This window comes from Mesoplodon mirus, assembly GCF_964341445.2.
Source record: "Mesoplodon mirus genome assembly, chromosome: 14".
Classification (NCBI taxonomy): Eukaryota; Metazoa; Chordata; class Mammalia; order Artiodactyla; family Ziphiidae; genus Mesoplodon; species Mesoplodon mirus.
This window is the reverse complement of record NC_138990.1, coordinates 12,699,460-12,725,381: the sequence shown is the minus strand read 5'-3', so window position 1 is coordinate 12,725,381 and position 25,922 is coordinate 12,699,460. Positions and strand designations below refer to the sequence as shown.

Sequence of the window (25,922 nt, the reverse complement as noted above, 5' to 3'; positions counted from 1 at the left end):
GATTAATGATGTTGAGCATTCTTTCATGTGTTTGTTGGCAGTCTGTGTATCTTCTTTGGAGAAATGTCTATTTAGGTCTTCTGCCCGTTTTTGGATTGGGTTGTTTGTTTTTTTGATATTGAGCTGCATGAGCTGCTTGTAAATTTTGGAGATTAATCCTTTGTCAGTTGCTTCATTTGCAAATATTTTCTCCCATTCTTTTGGTCTTGTTTATGGTTTCCTTTGCTGTGCAAAAGCTTTGAAGTTTCATTAGGTCCCATTTGTTTATTTTTGTTTTTATTTCCATTTCTCTAGGAGGTGGGTCAAAAAGGATCTTGCTGTGATTTATGTCATAGAGTGTTCTGCCTAAGTTTTCCTCTAAGAGTTTGATAGTGTCTGGCCTTACATTTAGGTCTTTAATCCATTTTGAGTTAATTTTTGTGTATGGTGTTAGGGAGTGTTCTAATTTCATACTTTTACATGTACCTGTCCAGTTTTCCCAGCACCACTTACTGAAGAGGCTGTCCTTTCTCCACTGTATATTCTTGCCTCCTTTATCAAAGATAAGGTGACCATATGTGCGTGGGTTTATCTCTGGGCTTTCTATCCTGTTCCATTGATCTATCTTTCTGTTTTTGTGCCAGTACCATGCTGTCTTGATTACTGTAGCTTTGTAGTATAGTCTGAAGTCAAGGAGCCTGATTCCTCCAGCTCCATTTTTTGTTCTCAAGATTGCTTTGGCTATTCGGGGTCTTTTGTGTTTCCATACAAATTGTGAAATTTTTTGTTCTAGTTCTGTGAAAAATGCCAGTGGTAGTTTGATAGGGATTGCACTGAATCTGTAGATTGCTTTGGGTAGTAGAGTCATTTTCACAATGTTGATTCTTCCAATCCAAGAACATGGTATATCTCTCCATCTATTTGTATCAACTTTAATTTCTTTCATCAGTGTCATAATTTTCTGCATACAGGTCTTTTGTCTCCTTAGGTAGGTTTATTCCTAGATATTTTATTCTTTTTGTTGCAATGGTAAACAGGAGTGTTTTCTTAATTTCACTTTCAGATTTTTCATCATTAGTGTATAAGAATGCCAGAGATTTCTGTGCATTAATTTTGTATCCTGCTACTTTACCAAATTCATTGATTAGCTCTAGTAGTTTTCTGGTAGCATCTTCAGGATTCTCTATGTATGGTATCATGTCATCTGCAAAAAGTGACAGCTTTACTTCTTCTTTTCCAATTTGGATTCCTTTTATTTCTTTTTCTTCTCTGATTGCTGTGGCTAAAACTTCCAAAACTACATTGAATAAGAGTGGTGATAGTGGGCAACCTTGTCTTGTTCCTGATCTTAGTGGAAATGGTTTCAGTTTTTCACCATTGAGGACGATGTTGGCTGTGGGTTTGTCATATATGGCCTTTATTATGTTGAGGCCTCTATGCCTACTTTCTGCAGGGTTTTTATCATAAATGGGTGTTGAATTTTGTCGAAAGCTTTCTCTGCATCTATTGAGATGATCATATGGTTTTTCTCCTTCAATTTGTTAATATGGTGTATCACGTTGATTGATTTGCATATATTGAAGAATCCTTGCATTCCTGGAATAAACCCCACTTGATCATGGTGTGTGATCCTTTTAGTATCCAGCATAGGTTTTTTGCAGAAATTTACAAGCTGATCCTAAAATTAAATGGAAAAGCAAAATACAGGATAGCCAAAACAATCTTGGAAAAGAAGAACAAAACCAGACAGCCTGCAATTCCTTATTTCAAAACTTAGTACAGTCACTCCTCCGTATCTGCAGCTTCCGCATCCACAATCAACTGTGTATCAAAAATATTTGGGAAAAAAATTCCAGAAAGTTCCAAAAAGCATAACTTGAACTTTCCATGCGTCAGCAGCTATCTGCACAGCATTTACACTGTATTAGGTATTATAAGTCATCTAGAGATGATTTAAAGCATACAAGAGAATGTCCTTAGGTTATATGTAAATATGCCATTTTATATAAGGGACTTGAGCATCCATGGATTTTGGTATTTGTGGGATCCTGCAACCAATTCCCTTTGGATACCGAAGAACAACTATATAAAGTTATAATGATCAAGACAGTGACAGTATATAAGGATAAACATTATAGATCAAGAGAACACAACTGAGAGCCCAGAAATCAATCCTTACATTTAGTTCAACTGATTTTTGACAAAGGTGCCAAGGCAACTCAGTGGGGAAAGGGTAGTTTTTTAAAATGCTTGCTGGAACAATTGGGTATCTATATGCAAAACAAAAATTTGGATCCTAACTCACACCATTCCCAAAAATTAACTCAAAATGAATCACAGACATAAATACAAGAGCTAAAACTTTAATAGTTAGAACATAAAAGTGAATCTTGTGACCTTGGATTAGACAAAGAATTTTTAAACTCCAAAAGCATGATCCATGACGAAAAAAACACTGATAAAGTGTACTACTACAAAATGACAACGTTCATGCTTCAATAGACACTCTTTTTAAAAGGCAAGCACAAATTGGGACAAAAAGACAAAGCCACAGATTGAGACAAAATATTTGCAAATTATATATCTGATAAAGGACTTGTATCCAACATATATAAAGAACTCTTACAACTCAATAATAAGCTTACAACCCAATTAAAAAATGGGCAAAGATCTGAATCCACCAACAGCACATGAAAAGATGCTCAACACCATTAGTCATTAGAAAAATGCAGATTACAACTACAATGAGATTCCAGCTCACCCCTAACAGAAAAGCTATAATCAAAACAGCTGACAGTAACAAGCATTGGTGAGGATGTGAAGAAACTAAAATCCTCCTGCATTGCTGTCTGGAATGTAAAATGATGCAGCCACTTTGTAAAACAATGTGGCAGTTCTTAAAAAGTTAAACATGTATTTACTGTCGGACCCAGAAATTCCACTAAAGTAGTAACCTACTCAAGATAAATAAAAATGTATGTCCACAAAGCTAATAATAAGCTCATCCTGATTTTTCCGCCTACCAATACTTCCTTGATGCAACCTAAGGTTTTCTGTGATCTCAGGTAGTCACCTCTTGATCCCATGACCTAGAAATATGTCATCTCTGCTTGAGGAAATGAAAAAATACTTCAAATTAATACAGGTCCGAATCTACCCTGAACTGACAGCCACCCCACCAGCACCAGAAAGTTCCACAAAACCCACCTGTTCCTAATTGTACCACCAAAAGGGAAAAAAGTCCTTAGATGAGAAGTTCCTCAAGAGAATATTCATTTATGCATTTGGTAGCTTCGTAACATTGATCTTGTGTGATATCTCCAAGGCATATTTTGACAATATATTTAGAGTTCTCACTTTCAAAAAAAAAAAAAAAAAAGTATGTCCACAACACAAAGATTCACACACAAATGCTCACAGCAGAATTATTCATAATAACTAAAAATTGGAAATAACACAAATATCAATTGGTGGGAGGATTAAAAAAAAGTGGTATATCCATACAATGGAATAATGGAGCAATTATTTTTTTAAAAAATCACTGATATATGCTAAAGCACTGATGAGTCTCAAAACCATTACACTATATGAAAAGAACCAGAAGCAAAAGGCCACATGCTGGGGCTTCCCTGGTGGTGCAGTGGTTGAGAATCCACCTGCCAAGGCAGGGGACACGGGTTCGAGCCCTGGTCTGGGAAGATCCCACTTGCCGCAGAGCAACTAAGCCCGTGTGCCACAACTACTGAAGCCCACACACCTAGAGACCATGGTCCGCAACAAGAGAAGCCACTGCAACGAGAAGCCCGTGCACCACAACTATAGAGAGCCCACGCGCAGCAAAGAAGACCCAACTCAGCCAAAAATAAAAAAAATGAAACAAAAACAAAAACAAAAACAGACCACATGTTGAAATTTATATGAAATATCCAGAAAAGGCAAATCTAGAAAATTCATTAGTGGTATTGGGAAGTGACCGCAAATGGGTAAAAGGAATCTTTTGGGGGTGTCAAAAACCTTCTAAAACTAGATTTTGTGATGCTATGCAACTCTGTAAATTTACCAAATAATATTGAATTATACACTTAAAACAAGTGATATATAAATCATACATCAATAAAGCCGTTTTTAAAAAAACTAACAAAGTAAAAGGGTCCAAAATAGTCAAGGTGCTCCTGAAGAACAACATTAGAAAAATTATCAAACTATATCAAAATCCACCAAAGCTCCAGTAATTAAGGCAGTAGAGTACTAGAGCAAAAGACAAAAGGAACAGAACAGAGACCCCAGAAATAGACCTCTGTTTGAAGGAAACTCGATATATACCAGAGGGGGCATTACAGATGAGTGGAGAAAGGGCAGTCTTTTCAGTTGAATGGTTCTGGGAGATTGGTTATCCGTATGGGGAAAAAAAAGAAAAGTCCCTAGAGCACACTGTTTAAAAAAAAAAAAAAAAATCAATTAGTCTTAATTCTTCCCTTTTCCCTATACCCACAGCTGCCTTCTTTTTCGTGTAATTAAAAATTTTTTTAATTGAGGTATAACTGACATATAACATTATATTGGCTTTAGGTGTACAACATAATAACTCAGTATTTGTATAGATTGAGAAATGATTGCTACAATAAGTCTAGTTACCACCTAACACCATACATACTTAACTTTTAGGATTAACTCTCTCAGCAACTTTCAAGTATGCTCTACAACATTACTGACTACAGTCACCATGCCGTAGACTACAGCCCCATGACCTATTTATTTTATTGCTGGAAGTTTGTACCTCTTGATCCCTTTCTTCACCTGTTTCACCCACTGCCCAATCCCCATCCCCTCTGGTAACCACCACTCTGTTCTCTGTATCTATGATTTTGGTTTGGTTTTATTTGTCCATTTGTTTTGTTTTTTAGACATAAGTGAAATCCTAATGGTATATTTCTTTCTCTGACTTATTCTGCTTAGCATAATTCCCTCAAGGTCCCTTCAGAAAAACTTTCATGTAATTTAGCAATTCCTCCCACATGGAAAGTACAGAAAGTAGAGTATACTTTCCTACTCCTGACTTTGGGCTTGGCTATGTGACTTACTTTGGTCAACGGGTTGTAAGTAAACATGACGTGATACAAACAGGGCCTTGCCCTCTTGTCCTTCTGCCAATGCCATGAGAAAAACATGCCCCAGCTAGCCCCTTGGTCCCAGGAGGAGAGTGAGACAAATGTGGGGCAGAACCATCCCAGTGGTTCTGCTTTATGAAGCACAACCAACCCAGTCAGAGCCAGCCTGTATCAGCCTATTCCCAGCCAATCTGCAGATGCATGGAAAAAGAAACGTTTACTTTTATATGCTACCGAGTCTTGTGGTTGGTTTTAAACACCATATTGTGACAACTGTTAACTGATAGAATTTCTAAAGGATTAAAATATAAATGTAAAAAGCAAAGCTACAAAAACCTAAAAAAAATTAAAGTACTTTACAGCCTCATGATAGGGAAGGATTTCTTAAGTAAGACACAAAACGCAAAACCTACCATAAAGAAAAAGATTGCCAAAACAAGTAATTCTGCTCACTGAAACGCCTTTAAAAAAGCGAAAAGACAGCCCACAAAATGGGAGACTTGTCACACATACATCACAAACAATTTATATATAAAAATCAATTTATAAAGGAGAATCAGCCCAATAGAAGCATAGGTAAAAGACATTAATGGCATTTCACTGGAGATGAAGCTCCAAAGCCAGTAAGCATAAGAAAAAATGCTGAACTTTATGAAAATAAAGCTATGTGGCACCATTTTTACACCCACTAAATTGGTCAAAAAGTTTAAAGTCGTGACAGTATAAAGCATTAGTGAGTGGGGAGCAACAGAAATTCTTTTACACAGTTGATGGCAATAAAAACTGTTATAAGTACTTCAGAAAAGACTGGTATTATCTTAAGTTTTAAGATGATACAACAATTCTATTCCTTGGTGCACTCAGGACAACTCACACACATTTTCATCAGAAGACACGTAAAACAGTTATTTATAATAACAGTTTATATTTTAAAAATTGAAAATAACCTCAGTGTCCGTCAATAGTAGAATGACTAAATAATTTGTAACATATTCATAGAATAAATGCTATACAAGAGTAAAAGTGAATGACAGCTGCATGCATATACATGAATGAATCTTACAAGCATAATGCTGAGTGAAACAGCAAGTCACCAATAGGTATAGAATATGATACTGTTTAATATCTAAACCCAAGCAAAACTAAATATAATATTTGGTGAATCATACACATTTGGTAAATTTACAAAGAAACAAAACAGAAGAATAAAAACACAAAAAGACAGTGACAAATCCAGAAAGGGAAGTAGGTCCATGGAGATCCACATATATACCTATTTATATGTATCAAATATTTTATAAGTTTTTAGTGGGGTAGGAGAGAGAAAAAAGACTTCTATTTGAGAAAATGTAAAAAGGCCTATGTCCCCATGCCAATTTCTAGAGACATTTCAGAGGGGGAAAAAAGTGTTAAATCATTCATTTTACCTTTTTTATGTATCTTATTTTCATGACGACTTCTTTTCAGGATTCAAAACCTAGCATGGGGGAAAAAAAATCACGCAATCATTTTTATGCATTAAATTCAGGTACATCATCATACTCCTGTAATTTTCTAAAGATTCCAATAATATTCATCCTAGTAATCATCTAATAATATTTACTATAAGGGGAACTGGAAAATGACTTTTATATTTATCCCACATACATTCATGCTAATAAACAACCAAATATTCGGTATAATTTCTAATTCCAGGGTAACCCTTCATATTTCACAACTAAAAATATCCAGAAGCAAGGACCTCTGACTTTCTAATATTTGCATATAGTCAAGGGAACTTCTGCCGCAAGATGGAATGGTTTGGTTTTAAAAGAATCTTTTATTTTCACTTATATTTCAGTTTAATTTTGAAGAGACTAGCTCCGATTAACACATGGGAAATGAAAGAACATAAACAACTATTATTTTTCAATTATCTTTTCTTACATCTGAAAGAATATTTGAGGAAAACTTTGAAATAACTACTTAAGTATGTTTTGATGTAACCCTAAAATATTTATCAACCAATGATCCTTAACTTTCCTTCTAAGAGTATAACTAACAGGAGTACTATTTCTCCTATTTGCTTTGTTTTCCTTTGGTTAACTTAGCTACTAAGGTTGCTAACTCCACTGAAGGTTTTAAGAACATTCCAATTTACACCAGCAGTAAGTATAAATTTTCCTTTAAGTTACAAGGAAAAATATACAAATGAATTTTCTAAACTGAAGTAAATCCTTAGATTATCAGTCCTAATATAACCCATATGCTACCCTATGAGGCACTCTCCTTAAGGAACTGTGTCTTTTCAAATTCCACCCTTAGTTCAAAAGTATTCTTTAAAAAAGAAAAACAGGGCCTTCCCTGGTGGCACAGTGGTTAAATATCTGCCTGCCAATGTAGGGGACACGGGTTCAAGCCCTGGTCCGGGAAGATCCCACATGCCGCGGAGCAACTAGGTCCATGCGCCACAACTACTGAGCCTGCGCTCTAGAGCCCGCGAGCCACAACTACTGAGCCCACGTGCCACAACTACTGAAGCCTGTGCGCCTAGAGGCCATGCTCCACAATAGGAGAGGCCACTGCAATGAGAGGCCTGCGCGCCGCAACGAAGAGTGGCCCCCGCTCACCGCAACTAGAGAAAGCCCGTCACGCAGCAACGAAGACCCAACACAGCCAGAAACAAAATAAAAAATAAAAGAAATTAAAAAAAAAAAGAAAGAAAAAGAAAAATTAAAATCGTACTTACTTTAGCCAACAGTTCTTGTGTTTCAGCAGTCAGTGGATCATGTGAAAACTTGCAACATTCTCCCTGATAACATTTTGCTCCTGTATGGTAAAACTTGCAAGGATACTCATGTTAACCCAAATGTTAAGGAAAAGAACAACTGTAACCAACTAAAATAATTTGTTATTAATTTAGTAACTTTATTTTTCCTACGTAAAGTTATTTTCTCCTAGTAGAAACAAATTCTCTATTTAAAATATGAGACAGTAAATTATTAACTAGGTTATAAGAAAAATCCAATTTTAGGATGATTATAAAGTTTATTGGCTATCACAGGACACTTTTATCCTTCATATCCATTCTTAAAATAAACTACAGGTGTATTTCACCGATATAAGAGAGGGATGTGTATTTTAAATACTTTGAGAAATGGGATTCTTTTTAAAGCATTCTTTTGCGGTGGGGGGATTAAAGTCAATGACAATGATATGTCTTACAAATCTGGATCCTTCAGATACTAGGTTTGTATAAAATAGGAACAATTTATACAGCTTCAATATTGTTTTCCAGGAAAAAATTCTCAAGTTAGAATTTGCGATTCCTTGTATTGAATGACTGAAGGAAAACAACTTCTGTGTTGGTCAAAGGTCCAATTACCCTGAAATGTTTATGTTCGTATTTTTACAACATGTCTAGACCATTTACACTGAAGAGTTAGGGTTATTCTTCAAATTAAGGGACAATTAACCTCTATACAGTACAGAATGTGCAGAAAACGAGTACTCCCAAACTGTGCAATTCCTGCCTCTTTTATGAAAAGTAAAGTTACTGTACCTTGTGATAAAGGATATTATGCAAATACAGGCAGTTTTCACCTCTGGTACAATATCCTTGTACATAAAACTTACACATTTCCTTTTTCTTCTCTATCTCTGCAGCATGATCAAATTTACACTGGTCTCCCTGGGCCAAAAGAAGGAACAAGGAAAAACCATTATTCCTCATAGTTAAGTCATTACAATTCCTACTTAACTTAATGATTCTACAAGAAAACAAAGTCTTAGAAGCAGTACAGTCTAATTCTTAATGAGCTATCATAACCACATCACATGTATATATCTACTTAAAAATCTGTCAAGTCCTTAATATTTTTAACACAAAGCATTTTTAAAAAATTATCTACTTTCGTAAACACAAAAGAATATTTCAGTAAAATTTTCTAATTGAAACTTTCCCAGAAGGAAATGGTTCTAAAATTGTACAGGTATGCTTCTGGAGTGTCTAATGGAAAGAGGAGTTGGTTTTAGTACATTTTTGCTATATCTTACATTTTAGTATATTTTTGCTTACACATTTTTTATACCTTAATACATTTCCTTTCAAGAAAATATTTACAAATTTGTTTTCCCTGGCGTTGCACCGTATGTTGGTTGATGAATCCCTGACTCATTTTCACAGGCTGCTGCTTCTCTTTAGGTTTACCATCCTTTGAAAACAAAAACAAAAAACTAAATGTGAGAAATAAAAAATTAAATATTTTATTCCATTGTACAAAAAAACGTGTTTTTTAAAATTATTTATTTATTTATGGCTGCATTGGGTCTTCGTTGCTGTGTGCAGGCTTTCTCTAGTTGCGTCAAGCGGGGGCTACTCTCTAGTGTGGTGCGCGGGATTCTCACTGCGGTGTCTTCTTTTCTTGTGCAGCACAGGCCCTAGGCACACGGGCTTCAGTAGTTGTGGCACACAGGCTTCAGTAGTTGTGGCTCACAGGATCTAGAGCGCAGGCTCAGTAGTTGTGGTGCATGGGCTTAGTTGCTCCATGGCATGTGGGATCTTCCCAGACCAGGGATCAAACCTGTGTCCCCTGCACTGGCAGGCAGATTCTTATCCACTGTGCCACGAGGGAAGGCCATACAAAATTATTTTAAACCACCTTTAAAAACATTAAAAAGTAACTCTTCTGAATTGGCCCGCAGGTAAGATGTGGACTTTTGTACATCAGTTGAAAAAAATGTATGTTTTGTCAGTTTCAACAGCATTCCATCACTGAACATTATGAATATGAATATTTTATTGTACCTTGCCCTCCTTTTAAAAAATTAATTTCAAAATTTTAAAAGGAAAGTACCACTACTTCTGATTAAAAAGTGAAGTCTAAGAACAAGGCTCTTTAGAACAATGGGGACAAACCTCGAAATCATAAGGTAAACCGAAAGTAGTGTGATCTTTCATTACAATGAGATGCTCACTACGTGTGAGCTGAGTGTACTGACGAGCTCAAATTAACAAACATAATTAGAAATATACCCTCAAAAATGGCAATAAAGATATGAAAACAAAAGGGGAATTTCATTTTATGTCTTTAGAAACATAAATCATTTTTAGTGTGTTAACTTGTGGTACAACTTACAGCTTCTACGTACCATATACCTGCATACAGTCTTAGGAATTCAGTAAGTACAAAGAAGGGAGCTGGCTGTATATTTATGTGATCTGCTTTGCAATAATGTCAGACTTCCACTTAGCACCATCCAAATTATGTATCTAATAAATGTCAGTTTTAACTCTGGGTTTTATTTTGATTATGTTATTAAATTCTAACATATATGTTTACAATTTGTTCCTCATGTAGCAGGGCTGTCAGCTTTGGCTGAATAATCATTTGAGTCAATCTAAACCAAACAGAAGGGGGGACTTCCCTTGTGGTCCAGTGGTTAAGACTCCACGCACCCAGTGCAGGGGGCCCAGGTTGTCAGGGAACTAGATCCCACATGCCACAACTAAAGATCCCGCATGAATCAACTAAGACCTGGCGCAGCCAAATAAATAAATAAATATGTAAATAAATATATATTAAAAAAAAAAAGGAAAGGGAAACTACCTGGGTCTAGCTCTGCCCTGGCCCTTGTAACTACAGGCAGTTACCTAAACCCTAGGGCTTCGGATTCCTCCTTTGTAAAATAGATTTTATATAAATACATTTCAATCTATAATATTTGGTATTTCTAATATTTTACCACCCTCAACTCTTGCCTCCTGAACCAAGCCTAACAAAAAAAAAGGTGGCCATCCAGCTTAGAAGCCCTCAGAAAAGCAGAGTCCAGAGGAGTCACTTATTGTTCTACCGTGATTGTATCTGCAGACCAAGGAAGAGGAACTTCTACAAAGCAAAATCAAAATTCCAGGAGGGTAGGGAGTGTCTGATAAGGTCAAAGCTTAAAAATATTCATTTTTAATTTCCAGAGGGAGTCAAAAACCAACAGACCAGGGACTTTAAGAGTAGAAACTCTGGGGCTTCCCTGGTGGCGCAGTGGTTGGGGGTCCGCCTGCCAATGCAGGGGACGCGGGTTCGTGCCCCGGTCTGGGAAGATCCCACGTGCCGCGGAGCGGCTGGGCCCGTGAGCCGTGGCCGCTGGGCCTGCGCGTCCGGAGCCTGTGCTCCGCAACGGGAGAGGCCACGACAGTGAGAGGCCCGCGTACTGCAAAAAAAAAAAAAAAAAAAGAGTAGAAACTCTGTAAGACTCTGTGGCCTTTGGAATGTCCTCATGGCTATCTTATATTCTCCGTGCCTCCCATATCTGTTTTTGCACAGCCCTCAGAAATCAGGGGGCTTGTGTGCACGTACACAGGGGCAACAGGTACGACACTAAGGCCTGAGTGCGCGCTGGCAGGTAACGAGTGTGAGGGAAGGCAGCCCAACAGTGAGAAAGAAGAACCCACGGAGCCCACTGGAGGTAAGAGGAGATCCCACTGGGGTGCAAGATAAAAATCCAAGGGCAGGCAGTGCCCTCCGACAGGCGTATATTCTCATACCTGTTCCTGTGAGCCATTGTTCCTCAGGGAAGCGTTTGATCCTTTGTCTCCAGTGCCAGGCCATTTTCGCTTCATTTTCTTCTGTTTACCATTCTTGTGAACAGCTTTAAGTTTTTTATTTTTATTTCTTTGTTTAACAGCTAAAAGCAAGAAAGTTAAATTTAAAGCTGATATAAAAGTACAATAGCAGTTTACTCTTAAGAAGTATATTCTATAATAATCCAGGAAAACTTCTCCACTGCTCAAAGAGTAAAAACTAAGATGATGCTGACCTGTCTTTCTAGAAGCTCTTGGATTAATATATTCTGGATACCAAATTAACTCTTTGTGAAAATATATAAGGTATTATTGGGGAAAAAAACAAGATAATTCATGAGATCAATCTTGCTAGCCATCAGCCAGATCCTTTTGAAGTGTTCAGAGTACAATGGATCTAAGTAGGAACTGCTATAACACTGTAACAGTAAAACCTTCAAATGTTTTAAATGACCTCATATATGGCTGTCAGATTACTCACTGAAAACATTTTATATATTGTTTATCTATAGATCCATTTTAAATAGAAGAATATTTAAAGAGGGGAAAAAAATAAAATGAGAAGATTAAGAATTTCATTTACAATTGTCATTTATTCTCATATCTGTGGCTTAATTTCATTTTAGTAATCTAAAAGAATATATTTCTGAGTTTAGTCTGACACACTACCATCCCAGACATTAATTAAACCCATTCTTCTTTAGAGGACAGCAAACAGGTATTTCCTGTCCTTCACACATGCGGAGGCCAGGGATTTAGCATTCTCCCTTTCAAAGTAGTCATGTCCTTTGAAAACCCTCCTGCACTCTCCGCTCCTCCAGCAAACTAAGCGTTTGTACACCAAGTGACCAGCTCACATTTGGTGTAAAGATCCAGGAAAACGTGATCTTATCATGAGATAAAATGCAAGCGAACCCCACCCCCCATCCATATATGGACAAATGTGACTGCTTCTCCAGATAACTTTAAATGATAAAATAATTGGACTCTTACCTTTACCCTTCTGGGTATCCTTTGCTCCCTCTTTCTTCACAGATTCTTCAGGAAGAGATAAGGATTGAGTAACATTTGCCATCTCTTTAGCTTGTATATATTGTTGAAGCTCTTTAGCAAAATTATCTTCTGATTCCTGACTGCAGATATCATTATCACTATATACATCATAGTCCTTACTTCTTGATTTTCTACGTTGCAAATTCTTCCGTGATGTAGAGTTTCCAAAGTGCCTAAACTAAGTGAGAATTACATTTTCAATTTTTAAAACCTAGCATGATTCAAAACAATCTGGTTATAAAGAAGCAGCAAAGACTGGCCATGAATTGATCATTGTTGAGGTTGGGAGATGGGTACATAGGGGTTTCATATGCTATTCTTTCCATTCTTATGTATATGAAATTTTCCAGAATTAAAAAAAAAAATCGGGCCTCCCTGGTGGCGCAGTGGTTGAGAGTCCGCCTGCCGATGCAGGGGATACGGGTTCGTGCCCCGGTCTGGGAGGATCCCATATGCCGCGGAGCGGCTGGGCCCGTGAGCCATGGCCGCTGAGCCTGCGCATCCGGAGCCTGTGCTCCGCAACGGGAGAGGCCACAACGGTGAGAGGCCCGCATACCGCAAAAAGAAAAAAAAAAAAAAAAAAAAAAATCTATCCTTAAAGATGGTTTGAGGGAAGATTCTGAATTTGTACACTGTGTGTATTTTACTGAATTGAAAGACTAAAGCCCCGGTGGGTGGGACGAATCGCATTTTGGGATTGACATATATACACTAATCTATATAAAACAGATAACTAATCAGAACCTGCTGTATAGCACAGGGAACTCCACTTTGCTGTACGGTAGGAACTAACACGACATTGTAAAACAACTATACCCCAATAAAAGAAAAAAAGAAAAGAAAAAAGAAAGACTAACGCCCTATATCTTAATTATTTGATATAAAGGAACTACAGAATTATAGTTCACATTTCATTTCTCCCTTTGCATAGACTACACTTTTAAACGGTTTAACTCAATAGCTCATCATTTCATAAAAGAACAAGTACACTGTAATGGCCCAACTGAAAATCCTCTATACTAAGTAAGATACATCACACATACCAAAGCCTATTTTTTCCCTATAACTCACAGCACTGGTGGCATAGAATGTGGCAGCAATGATGAGAAGAAAGAATTGCCCCATTCTCTGTAATTAAGTTAATTTTACTTTCAGAAATAGTCTTCTAACTCCGTTGTTGGAGCTGCCCCAAGGTGACAGCTACAAACACAGGCATCCACTGGAACAGGAACTCAGGTATGGCAGCTGACCCTGAAGCAGCCTGAGGTGATCAAAGCAGACAACTTAAAGCATTTTGCATATAAAAATTTCCAAGTACTGGTTACACAGGTGTCTATACTTGGTGACACAGGTGTATCAAGCTGTATAATTACAACCAGTACATTTCAATTAAAAAGTTTATTTTTAAAAAGCCCAACTGCCAAAGGGCTCCTATTCTGATCTCAGGAAGAGATGATATGTCTATCATTAAATTGGCCAATTATCCTGCTCCAGAGCTTTTGGGCCTGGTCTCATCTATCCTCACATAACTGATGAAGGCAGCAAAGGAGAATCACAAAATATACTAGGTGGTCCAGTTTAATGGTTTACCTTTGATGGTTAACTTCCAAGCTAGGAGCTGTACCACTGGAGGGTTGACTGTAGCCTAGAAAATGAATTTTCCCCCTGCTTGAAGAATCCGAACAAGCTGAGAAGGTTGCCTAACCTGACAAGGGCTTCACTGTACATCTTATCTTCATTACACCAGACAAGACTACCAACCAATCCAATCTTCAAGCCTCCAAGTTTCTCATCTCCGAGTCCTCAAGAAAAGAGCACCCTTTTCCAACATACCATAGAACAAACTTGTAAACAGCTTCGGGTCAGAGGTTAGGCCTGGCCTCCTGCTTTTATAAATAACGTTTTGCTGGAACAGTCACACTCATTCATTCATTAATTTATGGCTGCTTAGCTGTGACAGAGACGATATGGCTCACAAAGTCAAAAAGATGCACTTATCTGGTCCTTTATGAAAAAGTTGGCTGACTCCTGTGATAATTATTATGTTTACCTTGGTTTTGGCCTTTAATTTTATTTAGTAGGCACAGGGAGAACCAAAAAAATCATTCAATATGCAACAGTTCACAAGAAGTTTAGCTCAAACATGAGATTCTATTCAGTGCATCTGAATCAAAATATTACGAGGATCCAAATGAGTGATTATGTGTTCCCCCTCCCCCGCACAAGATGTGGAGGCCTGCAGTACTGAAGCAGACCCCTTTTACTGCAAGTAGTAACAAAACTGACTTATTTGTATTAAATGAAGAGATGAGATGACTTGGCAACATTATAAAACCAGGACAATCATCAACTATGTTGTTTTACTATAGAGAAGTATTTCTAATTGATATGATTCTTTTCAGAGGGCACCGAAATACACAAGATACAAATGATTGCTTAAATACTTTTCTTCATGCAGCTAACTATAAACTCATTGCTTCGATGTCTGTTGTTCTCTATATAATTTGGAAAGTATAAGAACATGATATTACAACTTTTTTATGTTTTATAAAGGAGTCTACATAAAGCATTTTTCTTCTTTTTTAAGTAAAAGATTTTCTTGCATGTGATTCAGGATGGTATATACAACTCGTATGGCCTCCTGAAATTCCACAGAAATAAAAGTACAGAAATACAAAAATTAATAGTCCTAAAATAGCGTGTGTAAAGGAGACGGGGAATGAAGTACACTCATTAGGAATTAAGAAAAGTTCAACAAATTCCTGGCAAATTTCTGACAAACAAAAAGCAAGTTATAATGTGGAGGTTGGGCTTAGGGTGTGGTGTGAGAAATAGGGCTATAAATGAGAATGACTTAAAATTCTACATAAAAACAAACAAAGCTATTGTAACAAATTATCTCTGCCCACCCACCCCCAACCCAGAATACAATCAAACAAAAATTTACCCTGGGCAGGGGACTTCCCTGGTGGCGCAGTGGTTAAGAACCCGCCTGCCGATGCAGGGGACACGGGTTCGAGCCCTGGTCCAGGAAGACCCCACATGCCCCGGAGCAACTAAGCCTGTGCGCCACAACTACTGAGCCTGCGCTCTAGAGCCCACGAGCCACAACTACTGAACCCGCATGCCTAGAGCCCGTGCTCCGCAACAAGAGAAGCCACTGCAATGAGAAGCCCGTGCACAGCAACGAAGAGTAGCCCCCACTCGCCACAACTACAGAAAGTCCGCACGCAGCAACAAAGACCCAACGCAGCCATAAATAATTTTTTAAAATCTATTTAAAAAAAAAAATTTACCCTGGGCAAAAAGAGAGCTATTCGCTAAAGAAATGTTATTAAAATGTCTGATAAAAGCCAAGTCTTCTTGTATGGGTACTAAGACCCCAGAGTGAAGTCCTCCATATTCTGACATTTGGGAGCAACTCCCACCAGAAAAACACTCTATCCACTCACCCTATATCAGGGTTCTTAACCTGCTGTCCAGAGACGGCTCCACCCCGCCCTGCCCCTGGCCAAGGGTCTATGGATAGAATTCAATGAACTTGGATAGTAATAAAAATCACACATTACTTTCATCAGCCTCTAAATTGACATTTGGCATTTTCTTCTGCTTTGAACTACAGCAACAAACCACAGTAGTATTAGCAGCAGCTGCGACTCTCACCACTAGAAATCACAGGCACTTTCATATATTATAGTTATTGCAGACCTCAAAATATCTTTTATGTTCATCACTATGTCAAAATTACAATAATTAGACCTAACGCTGGATCTTATTATTTAGTGCATTTATAAAGAGTATATTACTCCCACCACATTTGTTCTTTAATATTTTGATCACTGTTTCAATAAGATCAATTTCCATTATAATCCAACATATTTTATACACTTAAAAACATTATTATGAGGGGCCCATGGGCTTCACCAGACTGCCAAAGGGGGTGCATGGCACAAAGAAGGTTAAGAACTACTATGCTGCTGGAAACCTAGAGATGCACACAGCCCACTCACGCACTGAATGCCCCATCAGGCTTTCCATTTAGAAGAAAGGCCTATGGAGACACAGACCTACCAACAGACCAGCAAAGAACATCCATCAGCTCTCCAGGCCTTTCTTAAATCAAGAGACATAAAGAAAAACAAAAGCTAATGATGAAATCTAGAGCAGTGGTCATTAAAATATAACCAAGGGCCAAATCTATCCTGCTACCTGTTTTCATAATAGTCAGCAAGCTAAGAATGGTCTTTACATTTTTTAAATGGTTGGGGGAAAAAAAATGAAATAACATTTCATGACACGAGAATTATATACAATTCTAATTTCAGCATCCATAAAGTTTTATCAGAACACAGCCATGCTCACTCATTTACGTATTACACTGGCTGCTTTCAGAGCTGAGCAGATACAAAAGAGACCGTAGGTGGCTGTGGCTCTCTCATCACTTTACACTCATGCTCAGCATACCATGAATTTCAGTGACAGGTATAACTTTTTAAAAAATAAATAAATAAATTTATTTATTTATTTATTTTATTTTGGCTGCGTTGGGTCTTCATTGCAGCACGCGGGCTTTCTCTAGTTGCTGCGAGCTGGGTGCACAGGCTTCTTTGTTGCGGTGCGCAGGCTTCGCATTGCAGTGGCTTCTCTTGTTGTGGACCACGGGCTCTAGGCACGCGGGCTTCAGTAGTTGTGGCTCGCGGGCTCTAGAGCACAGGCTCAGCAGTTGTGGCGCACAGGCTTAGTTGCTCCGTGGCATGTGGGATATTCCCGGACCAGGGCTCGAACCCGTGGTCCCCTGCACTGGCAGGAGGATTCTTAACCACTGAGCCACCAGGGAAGCCCTGACAGTTATAACCTGACAGCATGTTGAATACGTCACATATCACCAAGTCATGATACTTTTTTGTTTCATTACCAGTGCACACCCACCATGTCAAAACATGAAAAGCAGACTTTGAATGCCATGCATTTAAGACACAGTAAAGTGTGGATTATTTTACTATCAAATTAGGTGGCAAAGCATTACGGTTATTACACAATGATACTACAGCAGTGGTGAAGGAACACAATATATGTTGACATTATTGACAATATTAAGCATTCATCACAATAATCCCAACTCACAGGAAAGCCATGGTGAGAAAAATAAGAAAATTTAAGCAAAATATCTCATCACAAAATTATTTCCTCACAAAAATCAAAAATGAAAATGAGGTTGCAATCAAAGTAAGTTTCTGAGTGGTTCATTTGTTAGCCAAAGAAAGCTGATGGTGTGTTAATTAAATCATGTTTGATTGCAGCGACTGAAGAACTGTCCAGAGAAAAAGTTGTTTAAGAAAATTGGCCTTTGGGCAACAAGTTTCTCAAAGACGTGAGGAAACTGGGAGAAACTCTGACAACTAAAAAAATAAGACAAATGATATCAAGTGGTTTTCCTTGGCTCTTGATGAGTTGACAGATGTTACTGACATTGCTCATATCACTGTGCTGTCCAAAGTTAAAACAAGAAGCAAGATCTCTATTCTCACGCAAATTTGCAGTAGATTTATCTTCCAAGCTCAAACTACAGTTCCAGCAGTGTTTTTCAGATTTTAATATATATGCAAATGAAATCGCTATTTCAAAATCCATTTAACTGTGCAACTGAGGAGTTATTACCTAACCTTCAATTGGAAGTAATTAATCTGCAATGTAATGACATGCCAAAAGACAAATCTCAAGAGAAAAATCTAATAAAGTTTTAAAAATGCCTTCCAAGCAATGAATATACTCAATAACAATCATGCTGGTGAACTGATAAGAGTTTTCTGCAGTACCTACAGTAAAAAGACACCTTTAAAGATGAGATGTATAGAGTCTAATTACAGATCAGCACTAACAGATGAATCTTTGCAATCAATTTTGATAGGGAATACTAACTTTGAACTCCAGTTAAACAAATTATTACCCCAAAAGAAGAATCCCCCCCGTTCTCATTAGTAAACCTGTACAACAAAAAACTCATTTATTATTGTATGTTAGATTTTGTCAATAAAAATGCTGTGGAAATTTGTTTTCTCCCACTTGTTATACCAGTAGCTACATTCTACCCTCAATTCTGCTTTTCGCTTGCAAAGCCTATCCTTTACAGAAAATATTTACTGACTCCTGATCTACAGAATAAAACAAAAAAGCAGGAGAAAGAGAAAACCTGATCCAGAAGAAGCAAATACAATTCAAGGAAAAGAAAAGAGCACAAAAATTTTTAAATAAATACACAAAGATATCAAGATGGTATATTTTTTTAAATGCTAGAAAGCTATAACAACAGAACAAGAAAGAACTCTTGATAATTATGATTTATGAAATGAAGATAAATAGAAATAGAGGAAATGTCTTAGAATATAAAGAAAAAAGGCAAAGAGAATAAAAATAGAAGATATTCCCTGTACATGAAGGGTATGAGTAAACAGTCTCACCAAACACAAGCACAATGAATGAAAAAAGATTCACAGTCTCTAACAACACCAAGAATAAAGAGAAGACTCTAAAAGCTTCCAGGGAGAACAGGATACTTAACAAAGTAACTAGAATTAGATTGCCAAGACTTCACACTAGCAACACTGGACAGTAGAAGAAAATGGGGCAATAAGCTCAAGCCTAATTCTATTTCAGCCAAATTACCTATCAGCTATGAGAATAAAGTCAAGATATTTTCAGAAATGTTACAAGAACTCAAAAGTTTAATTCCATGCATTCCTATATAACAATGTATGCCAGCTAAATGAGAAAACAAGTTAGAAAATGGTGCTTAAAAAAAAAAGAAAAAGGATGTAACTCACAATAGCCTCATCAGACACCTAGCAATAAATCTAACAAAAGGTATATAAGATGGAAGACATCTACAGAGAAAATTATAAAACACTGCTGAGATAAATTAAAGAGGAGTTAAAGATTGGACAATCCAATATTCTAAAGATGTCAATTCTCTTCCAAATGACCTGAAGATTCAATGCATTCCAAAGTGAAAATCCCAACAGGATTTTTTGTGGAACTTTACAAACTCTTTCTAAAGTTTATATGGCAATGCAAAGGGCTAAGAATAGCTGAGACAGTTAAAGAAGAAAAACAACGTGAGAGGACTTATTTGATATCCAAACTTATTATAATAAAACTGTAATAATCAACACAGTGAGGTCTTGGGGGAAGGGACAGACATATAAACCAGCAGATGAGATGAGAGAGTCCAGAAATGGACCCATCAGAACACAAACACTGGATTTTTGACACCAATGACACTGCAGACTCATGGGGGAAAAGACAGCTCTTTCCCCCCAACGAATGGTGCTGGAACAATTGGGTATGATAATGAAAAAAAAGTAAAACGAAATTTGTCCCCTCTACCTCATAGTATACACAAAAATCAATTCTGGGTCATTATAAACATAAATGGGAAAGAAAAACAACAAAACTTCTAGAAGACACTGTAGGGAAATATTTTTATTACCTCAGGATATTTAAATAAAACATATAAAACATTAACTATAAAGGAACAGATTAATAAATTTGAATACATTAAAATTATAAACCTTTTAGCAAAAACTGTCATTGACTGGAAAGACAGCCACAAAATGAGCAGATACTTGCAACACACAATCCACAAAGAAGGGGAAAAAATCCCCTATATCCAGAATAAAGAAAAAAATGAAAAAAAGACTTAAAGTGGCACACAAAAAAGGCAAATCCAAGTTGGACAAACATGAAAAGATGCTCAATTGTAATCAAGAAAATGCAAACTAAATGACAATGAAGGTATCTCACCAGATGGCAGAAAATAAGAAAGGTAACAAATATCAAGTGAGCAGCAGTAGAAATACAGCCTGTCATACACTGCCTTTGGGAATAAAAATCAGTAGAACCACTCTGGAATACAGTTTGGCATCATGGTAAAGGGAAAGATGCTTGTACTCTAAGGCCCAGCAGTTCCACTCCGAGGTACACAGAGTAGATGTGCAGCAGGATGCAAGTGAGAGACGTAGCAGCATTGCCCATAACCCCCAAAACTGGTCATGAGACCAAATGTCTACCAACACCAGAACCTAGTATATTCAAATAATGGAATGCTATGCAGCTAAGAAAATGAACAAATCAGTATATGCCCCTTGTGCATACTATGTATATACTACATGTATATATCGTGTATACTATGATCCTTATAAATATAACGTTGAGAAAAATAAGACAGCAAAGGGCACATACGACACTATTCTATTTCTATAAAGGGCAAAAACAGGCAAGAGAAAACTGCATTCTGAAGCGTGACAGCATTCGTAGTAAAACTGTAAAGAACAAGGAAGTGATCAGTACACAAGTTCGGACAGTAGTTATCTCCAGGAGGAGAAAAGGGAATACAACCGAAAAAGGAAGCATCAGAGGCACTGTGGGTAAAGCTTTCTTGACTTGCACAGTGTCTACTTGGGTGTTCTCTTTTTAATTAGCTATGAAACTATACATTTGTTTTACACACTCATAAGTAAAGAGCCTGGCCTGAAGTAAGCCTACTTGGAAATAATCTAGGTATCCATCTTCTCACAGTATTGTTTCTGGGAAACTCCTTAAGATAATCGTAGAAGGCTGTACCTGCCTATCTCCTGTGTGGTATTATACACGGACTGGGGAACTTTAAGTGGGCATGAAAGACTGGGACCTAGGTGACTAAAATAGCATAAAAAGGGTGTGGGAAACCCAAACTGCAGTTTCTTGGTGTCAACCACAGCTCTCGTCCACAGCAGCCATATATGCCCCAAAGGGCAAAAGAAGTTATGTACTTGGGTAGCTGAGAGGCTTCCTGAGATGAAGATGCTGTACCTGCTGGATTTTCTGTCCTGCATCCTTTTATAAAGCTGAGTATAAGAATATCGTATTAAAGCCCATGTGTGTCTTGTGAGTCTCATTGCCAATTTGAACCCATTCTTTTGCAGTGCGTTAAAATTCACAATAAAAAAAGTTCAAAAAGAGAAAAAGCAAGAAAGGAGCAGATATTGGTGTTGCTGTGGGTGGACTGTGTCCTCCCCAAATTCTTATGTTGAAGTCCTAACCCCTAGAAGCTTAGAATGTGACCTCATTTGGAAATAGGGCCATTATATGTATAATTAGTTAAGATGAGGTCATTAGGGTGGGCTTTAATCCAATATGGCTGGTGTCCTTATAAAACTGGGAAATTTAGACACAGACGTATTCACACAGGGAGAATGCCCTTCAAACATGAAGGTAAAGATCAAGATGACGCTTCTGGAAGCCAAGCCAAGGAAGACCAAAGATTGCCAGCAAACCAACCAGAAGCTAGGGCAGAGGCATGGAACAGATTCTTCCTCACGGCTGTCAGAAGGAACCAACCCTCCCGACAGCTTGCTCTTGGACTTCAAGCCTCAAGAAACACAAGACAATAAATTTCTGTTGTTTAAATCACCCAGTATGAGGTACTTTGTTACGGCAGTCCTAGCAACTGAATACAAGCGTCAAGCTATAAATCACTACGGTTAGTTAAGTTTAGCAAATCAAAATTTTTAATCTAATTTGAAAAGAAAGAAGTTTTTGAAACCGTTAACAACCATTTCAAAGATAGGGGAAACCAAAATACAGACAATGCACTAAAAACAGGTCATGTTAAACAACAAAGTTCTTAAATGATTAATTTTTTTTTAAGTATAACAAGGTTTCCTTTGACATAAGTAACCTGGTCTCAAATGCTGACTAAAAGGAGACAAAAAGGATCCCTAATCAACTTCTCACATCCATTTCTGTCTGTTTTTTCAATACATCAACTTAATCTTACTTTTTTGGAAATTTGCTCACACTTCAGTTTTACTTTCCATTTTACTTTCTCTTCTTGTGTTTCTTCAACTTCTGTATCATCTATTTCACCATCGATTCTGCAGCAAAAATATCAAATAACACAAAAGGGTTTTTCAACATGAAAAGGGTTCATACCACAACATTAAAATTCACTGCTTTGGTTTACCTTCAACTTGCCCTCAAAGAAATTCCAAATTCAAAATCTACCCCAAATATTCCAGAGAAATAAGGTACAAAATTACGATGAGTAGTAAATGTCAACATATGTTTATGAGTAAACCGCAAAGCTGAAACTTTATATTACATAACCTTAATGTTTAACTATTAGCAGCTATAGAAATCATCCATTCACTCAACAAATACTGAGTATCCTCCGTACACCAGGCTCTGGACCTTAAATCCTGGAATACAACAATGAAAAAGACCTTGTTCCTGCCTTCTAAGAACTTTCTATCTACTTGGGAGAAAAAAAGAAAGCAACTTCAGTATGGTGTGCTAAGTATCAGTGCATACATGAGGAACACTTAACCTAGATCTGGGGGCCAAAAGTTTTCCTAACCTAAAAGATATGTAAGAATGAAAAACAAAGAGGAATGTCAGGGAGGAGAGCATTTCAGGTAGAATGCAGGGTGCCTTCCGAGGTCAGGAGAGAACTAAATAAATTATATTCAAGTGGGAAGCTGAAAAAGAAAAGTTGTGGGGAGGGGGAAGGGTAAGCTGTGACAAAGCGAGAGAGAGGCATGGACATATATACACTACCAAACGTAAGGTAGATAGATAGTGGGAAGCAGCCGCAGAGCACAGGGAGATCAGCTCGGTGCTTTGTGACCGCCTGGAGGGGTGGGATAGGGAGGGTGGGAGGGAGGGAGACGCAAGAGGGAAGGGATGTGGGAACAGATGTCTATGTATGACTGATTCACTTTGTTATAAAGCAGAAACTAATAAGAAAAAATAAAATTAAAAAAAAAAAGAAAAAGAAAAGTTGTTTTCAGGGTCATTAGGACTGAGAAGCTGAACATGCACAGATACCACCTGAGATGACTACTTGAGGTTATTCCAGCAAAACTAAAAATAACCTGAGAAAGATGAAGATGGGAAATAAAAGAAACAAAGAAGCCAATAAAGTGTACAGGTAAATCTAAATAATGGTTGATGCTATAGACACAGAAGTCTGAAGACAACTGTGTCTCAGCAAGTAGTGACCGAGAGATAAAAGCTTAAGATCTGAGTTGCACACCAGATAAAGGCAAGGACTAGGCAATGTGTATGTGCTCAAAAGAACATGTTGCGAGTGGAGAGGCAGCGCTGGCACTGGAATGTGAAGAGTGGTTTTGTGCTTCTTTCCCAGTTACAGGAGGAGCTCAGGCTTCACAGCCTCATCCAATCCAACAGTTTACTACGCCCATCTGTCCCTAGTCAGAGCTTCAGTCCCGTCCATCAGATGAGAGACCAAGGTGTGAGCCTTCTACAGAGGCCATCGTTACAAGAGCCAATAAACCGAATGCTGGGGACGTTCACTGTTCTAGTTTTCAGTAATGAATCATCTTACGGAGCAGGAAGCAACCTCTCCTTAGGCAGAGCAATAATGACCACAGCAGCAGCTGACTCTTGCGTTACGCTTACTCTGTGCCAGGCGCTGTTCCATGCACATTACACACATCAGAACAGCCCTATGACATACATACTATGGTTTAAAAGCCCACTTTACAGGTAAGAAAACGGATTACGGAAGGCTTACGTAACCTGCCTAAAATCTAGCAAATGATGGAGCTGAGATCTGAGTCCAGGCAGGCAGAGCCAACTTCCTATTCAAAATATGCACCTGGATATCTACTAGACAAAATCTCAATATATCCAAAACTGAACTTTTTTTTCTTTTTTTTTTTGGCCGCACTGCACGGCTTGCGGGATCTTAGTTCCCAGACCAGGGATTGAACCTGCGCCACGGCAGTGAAAGTGCCGAGTCCTAACCACTGGACCGCCAGGGAACTCCCCCAAACTGAACTCTTGATCTAATCCTCCTGCAATCTTAAACAGCAACTCCAACCTTCTAATGATACAGACCCAAAACCTTGAAGTTAACCTTAACTCCTCTTAACTTGCCCATCCAATCTGTGAGGAAATAGTTTATCTTCCAAATATATCCTTACCTGACCACCTCTTGTTGCTAAAACTACGATCCAAGCTACTCTGCGCCCCACCCCCGTTCTACTCTCCACTGGTCCCACTAATATGTCACTCTCGGCTAAAAACCCTCCAAGACCTCTCACCTCCCTCAGGGTAGGAGCCAGAGTCCTTATTACGGCACCTACAAGTCCCTACCCAAGGTGCCTCCCTCTCCGCCCCCCATCCCAATACCTCTCGAGTTCCTCTCTTCCAGACCCACTATTCTTACTCCACGCCAGTTGTCTTTCTGGCTACTTCGCTCCCAACACCCCATCACGGCTAGCTCACTCCACCTCAGGGCCTTTATATGGAATACTCTGCCCACTAGATAATCAACCTCTCTCACCTCCTTCAGGTCCCTACTCAAATATTAATTATCCATGTTATTAGTGAGGCTTTCCTTACCTCCCTTCCTTAAAACACCGACCTCCTCCCTACCATCCCATCCTCTCTTACCTCCCTAAACTGCTTCCATTTTCTCCGTGGCAGTCTCAATGCCTTTTTCAACCTAAAGGAAACAGTATATCCCAATGGAGTTCGCTGCTCTATTATGGTCTTTACGATCTTCCGACGTAAATCAGGAGACTCTTTATCCCTCACCGCACGTCTGTTCTACCCAAAAGCGCCTACCTAGCACGTGCAGTGAGAATGACAAATGATCTCTGTCCCCTAGGAGCTGACTGCCTGCAAGGGCAAAGCGCTATGGGGCCGCAGGCGGGTTCCCACCCGGCCGGAGGGGCCGGGGCGCAGAGAAAGGGGAGCATCCCGGGCCTCCCTGGCCGTCTGGGCCCCGCCGCTCCCCCCGGCCCAGGCTCCCGGCACCGCTGGCCCCGGCGGCCTAGGAACCGGGCCCCATCCCCGGCTTCTAACCCCTGCCCCGGAAAGACCTGTGGGCGCCCGGCCGTCGCACCGGCCCGGCCGACCCGACTCGCTCCCCGCGGGACCTGGCGGCCCTGCCTGCGCGGTCTCCCGAAGGAACAAAGGGGCGGAACCGAACTGCATCCCCTGGTTCAAAGCATGAAAAAAACGGGGGTCACCTTTGGTCAGAGTCCGTGGCGGGCTTCTTGCCGAGAGCCGGGTTAGGGGGTTTGGAGAAAAGATTCTCAAAATCCATCATTCTCGTCAGAGACCGGCAGCTACCGAGGAACAGGCACAGGCGCGAAGACAGCGCCGCGCACCACGAGAAGGACGCCGCGCACCACGGGCAGGACGCCCCGCGCATGCGC

The 25,922-nt window shown here is 38.8% G+C and overlaps 1 protein-coding gene across 3 annotated transcripts in view; it reads right to left on the bottom strand.

Moving 5' to 3' along the window:
• ZC3H8 (zinc finger CCCH-type containing 8) overlaps window positions 1-25,922 on the bottom strand; it is a 28,843-nt gene extending 2,921 nt beyond the window's left edge. Inside the window, exons 1-9 of one of the 3 annotated variants that reach the window (XM_082643079.1) lie at window positions 25,734-25,922; window positions 22,511-22,607; window positions 12,631-12,874; window positions 11,608-11,747; window positions 9,158-9,280; window positions 8,646-8,757; window positions 7,816-7,925; window positions 6,515-6,564; window positions 1,526-3,335 (exon numbers count right to left, since the gene is read on the bottom strand). In XM_082643079.1, coding sequence (XP_082499205.1) covers window positions 6,535-6,564; window positions 7,816-7,925; window positions 8,646-8,757; window positions 9,158-9,280; window positions 11,608-11,747; window positions 12,631-12,874; window positions 22,511-22,607; window positions 25,734-25,918 — 1,041 coding nt within the window. In that variant the 5' untranslated portion in view covers window positions 25,919-25,922 and the 3' untranslated portion in view covers window positions 1,526-3,335; window positions 6,515-6,534. Of the gene's footprint in view, window positions 1-1,525; window positions 3,336-6,514; window positions 6,565-7,815; window positions 7,926-8,645; window positions 8,758-9,157; window positions 9,281-11,607; window positions 11,748-12,630; window positions 12,875-22,510; window positions 22,608-25,733 lie in introns of those variants that run through there. The other 2 variants (XM_082643078.1, XM_082643080.1) reach the window with 2 other exon arrangements.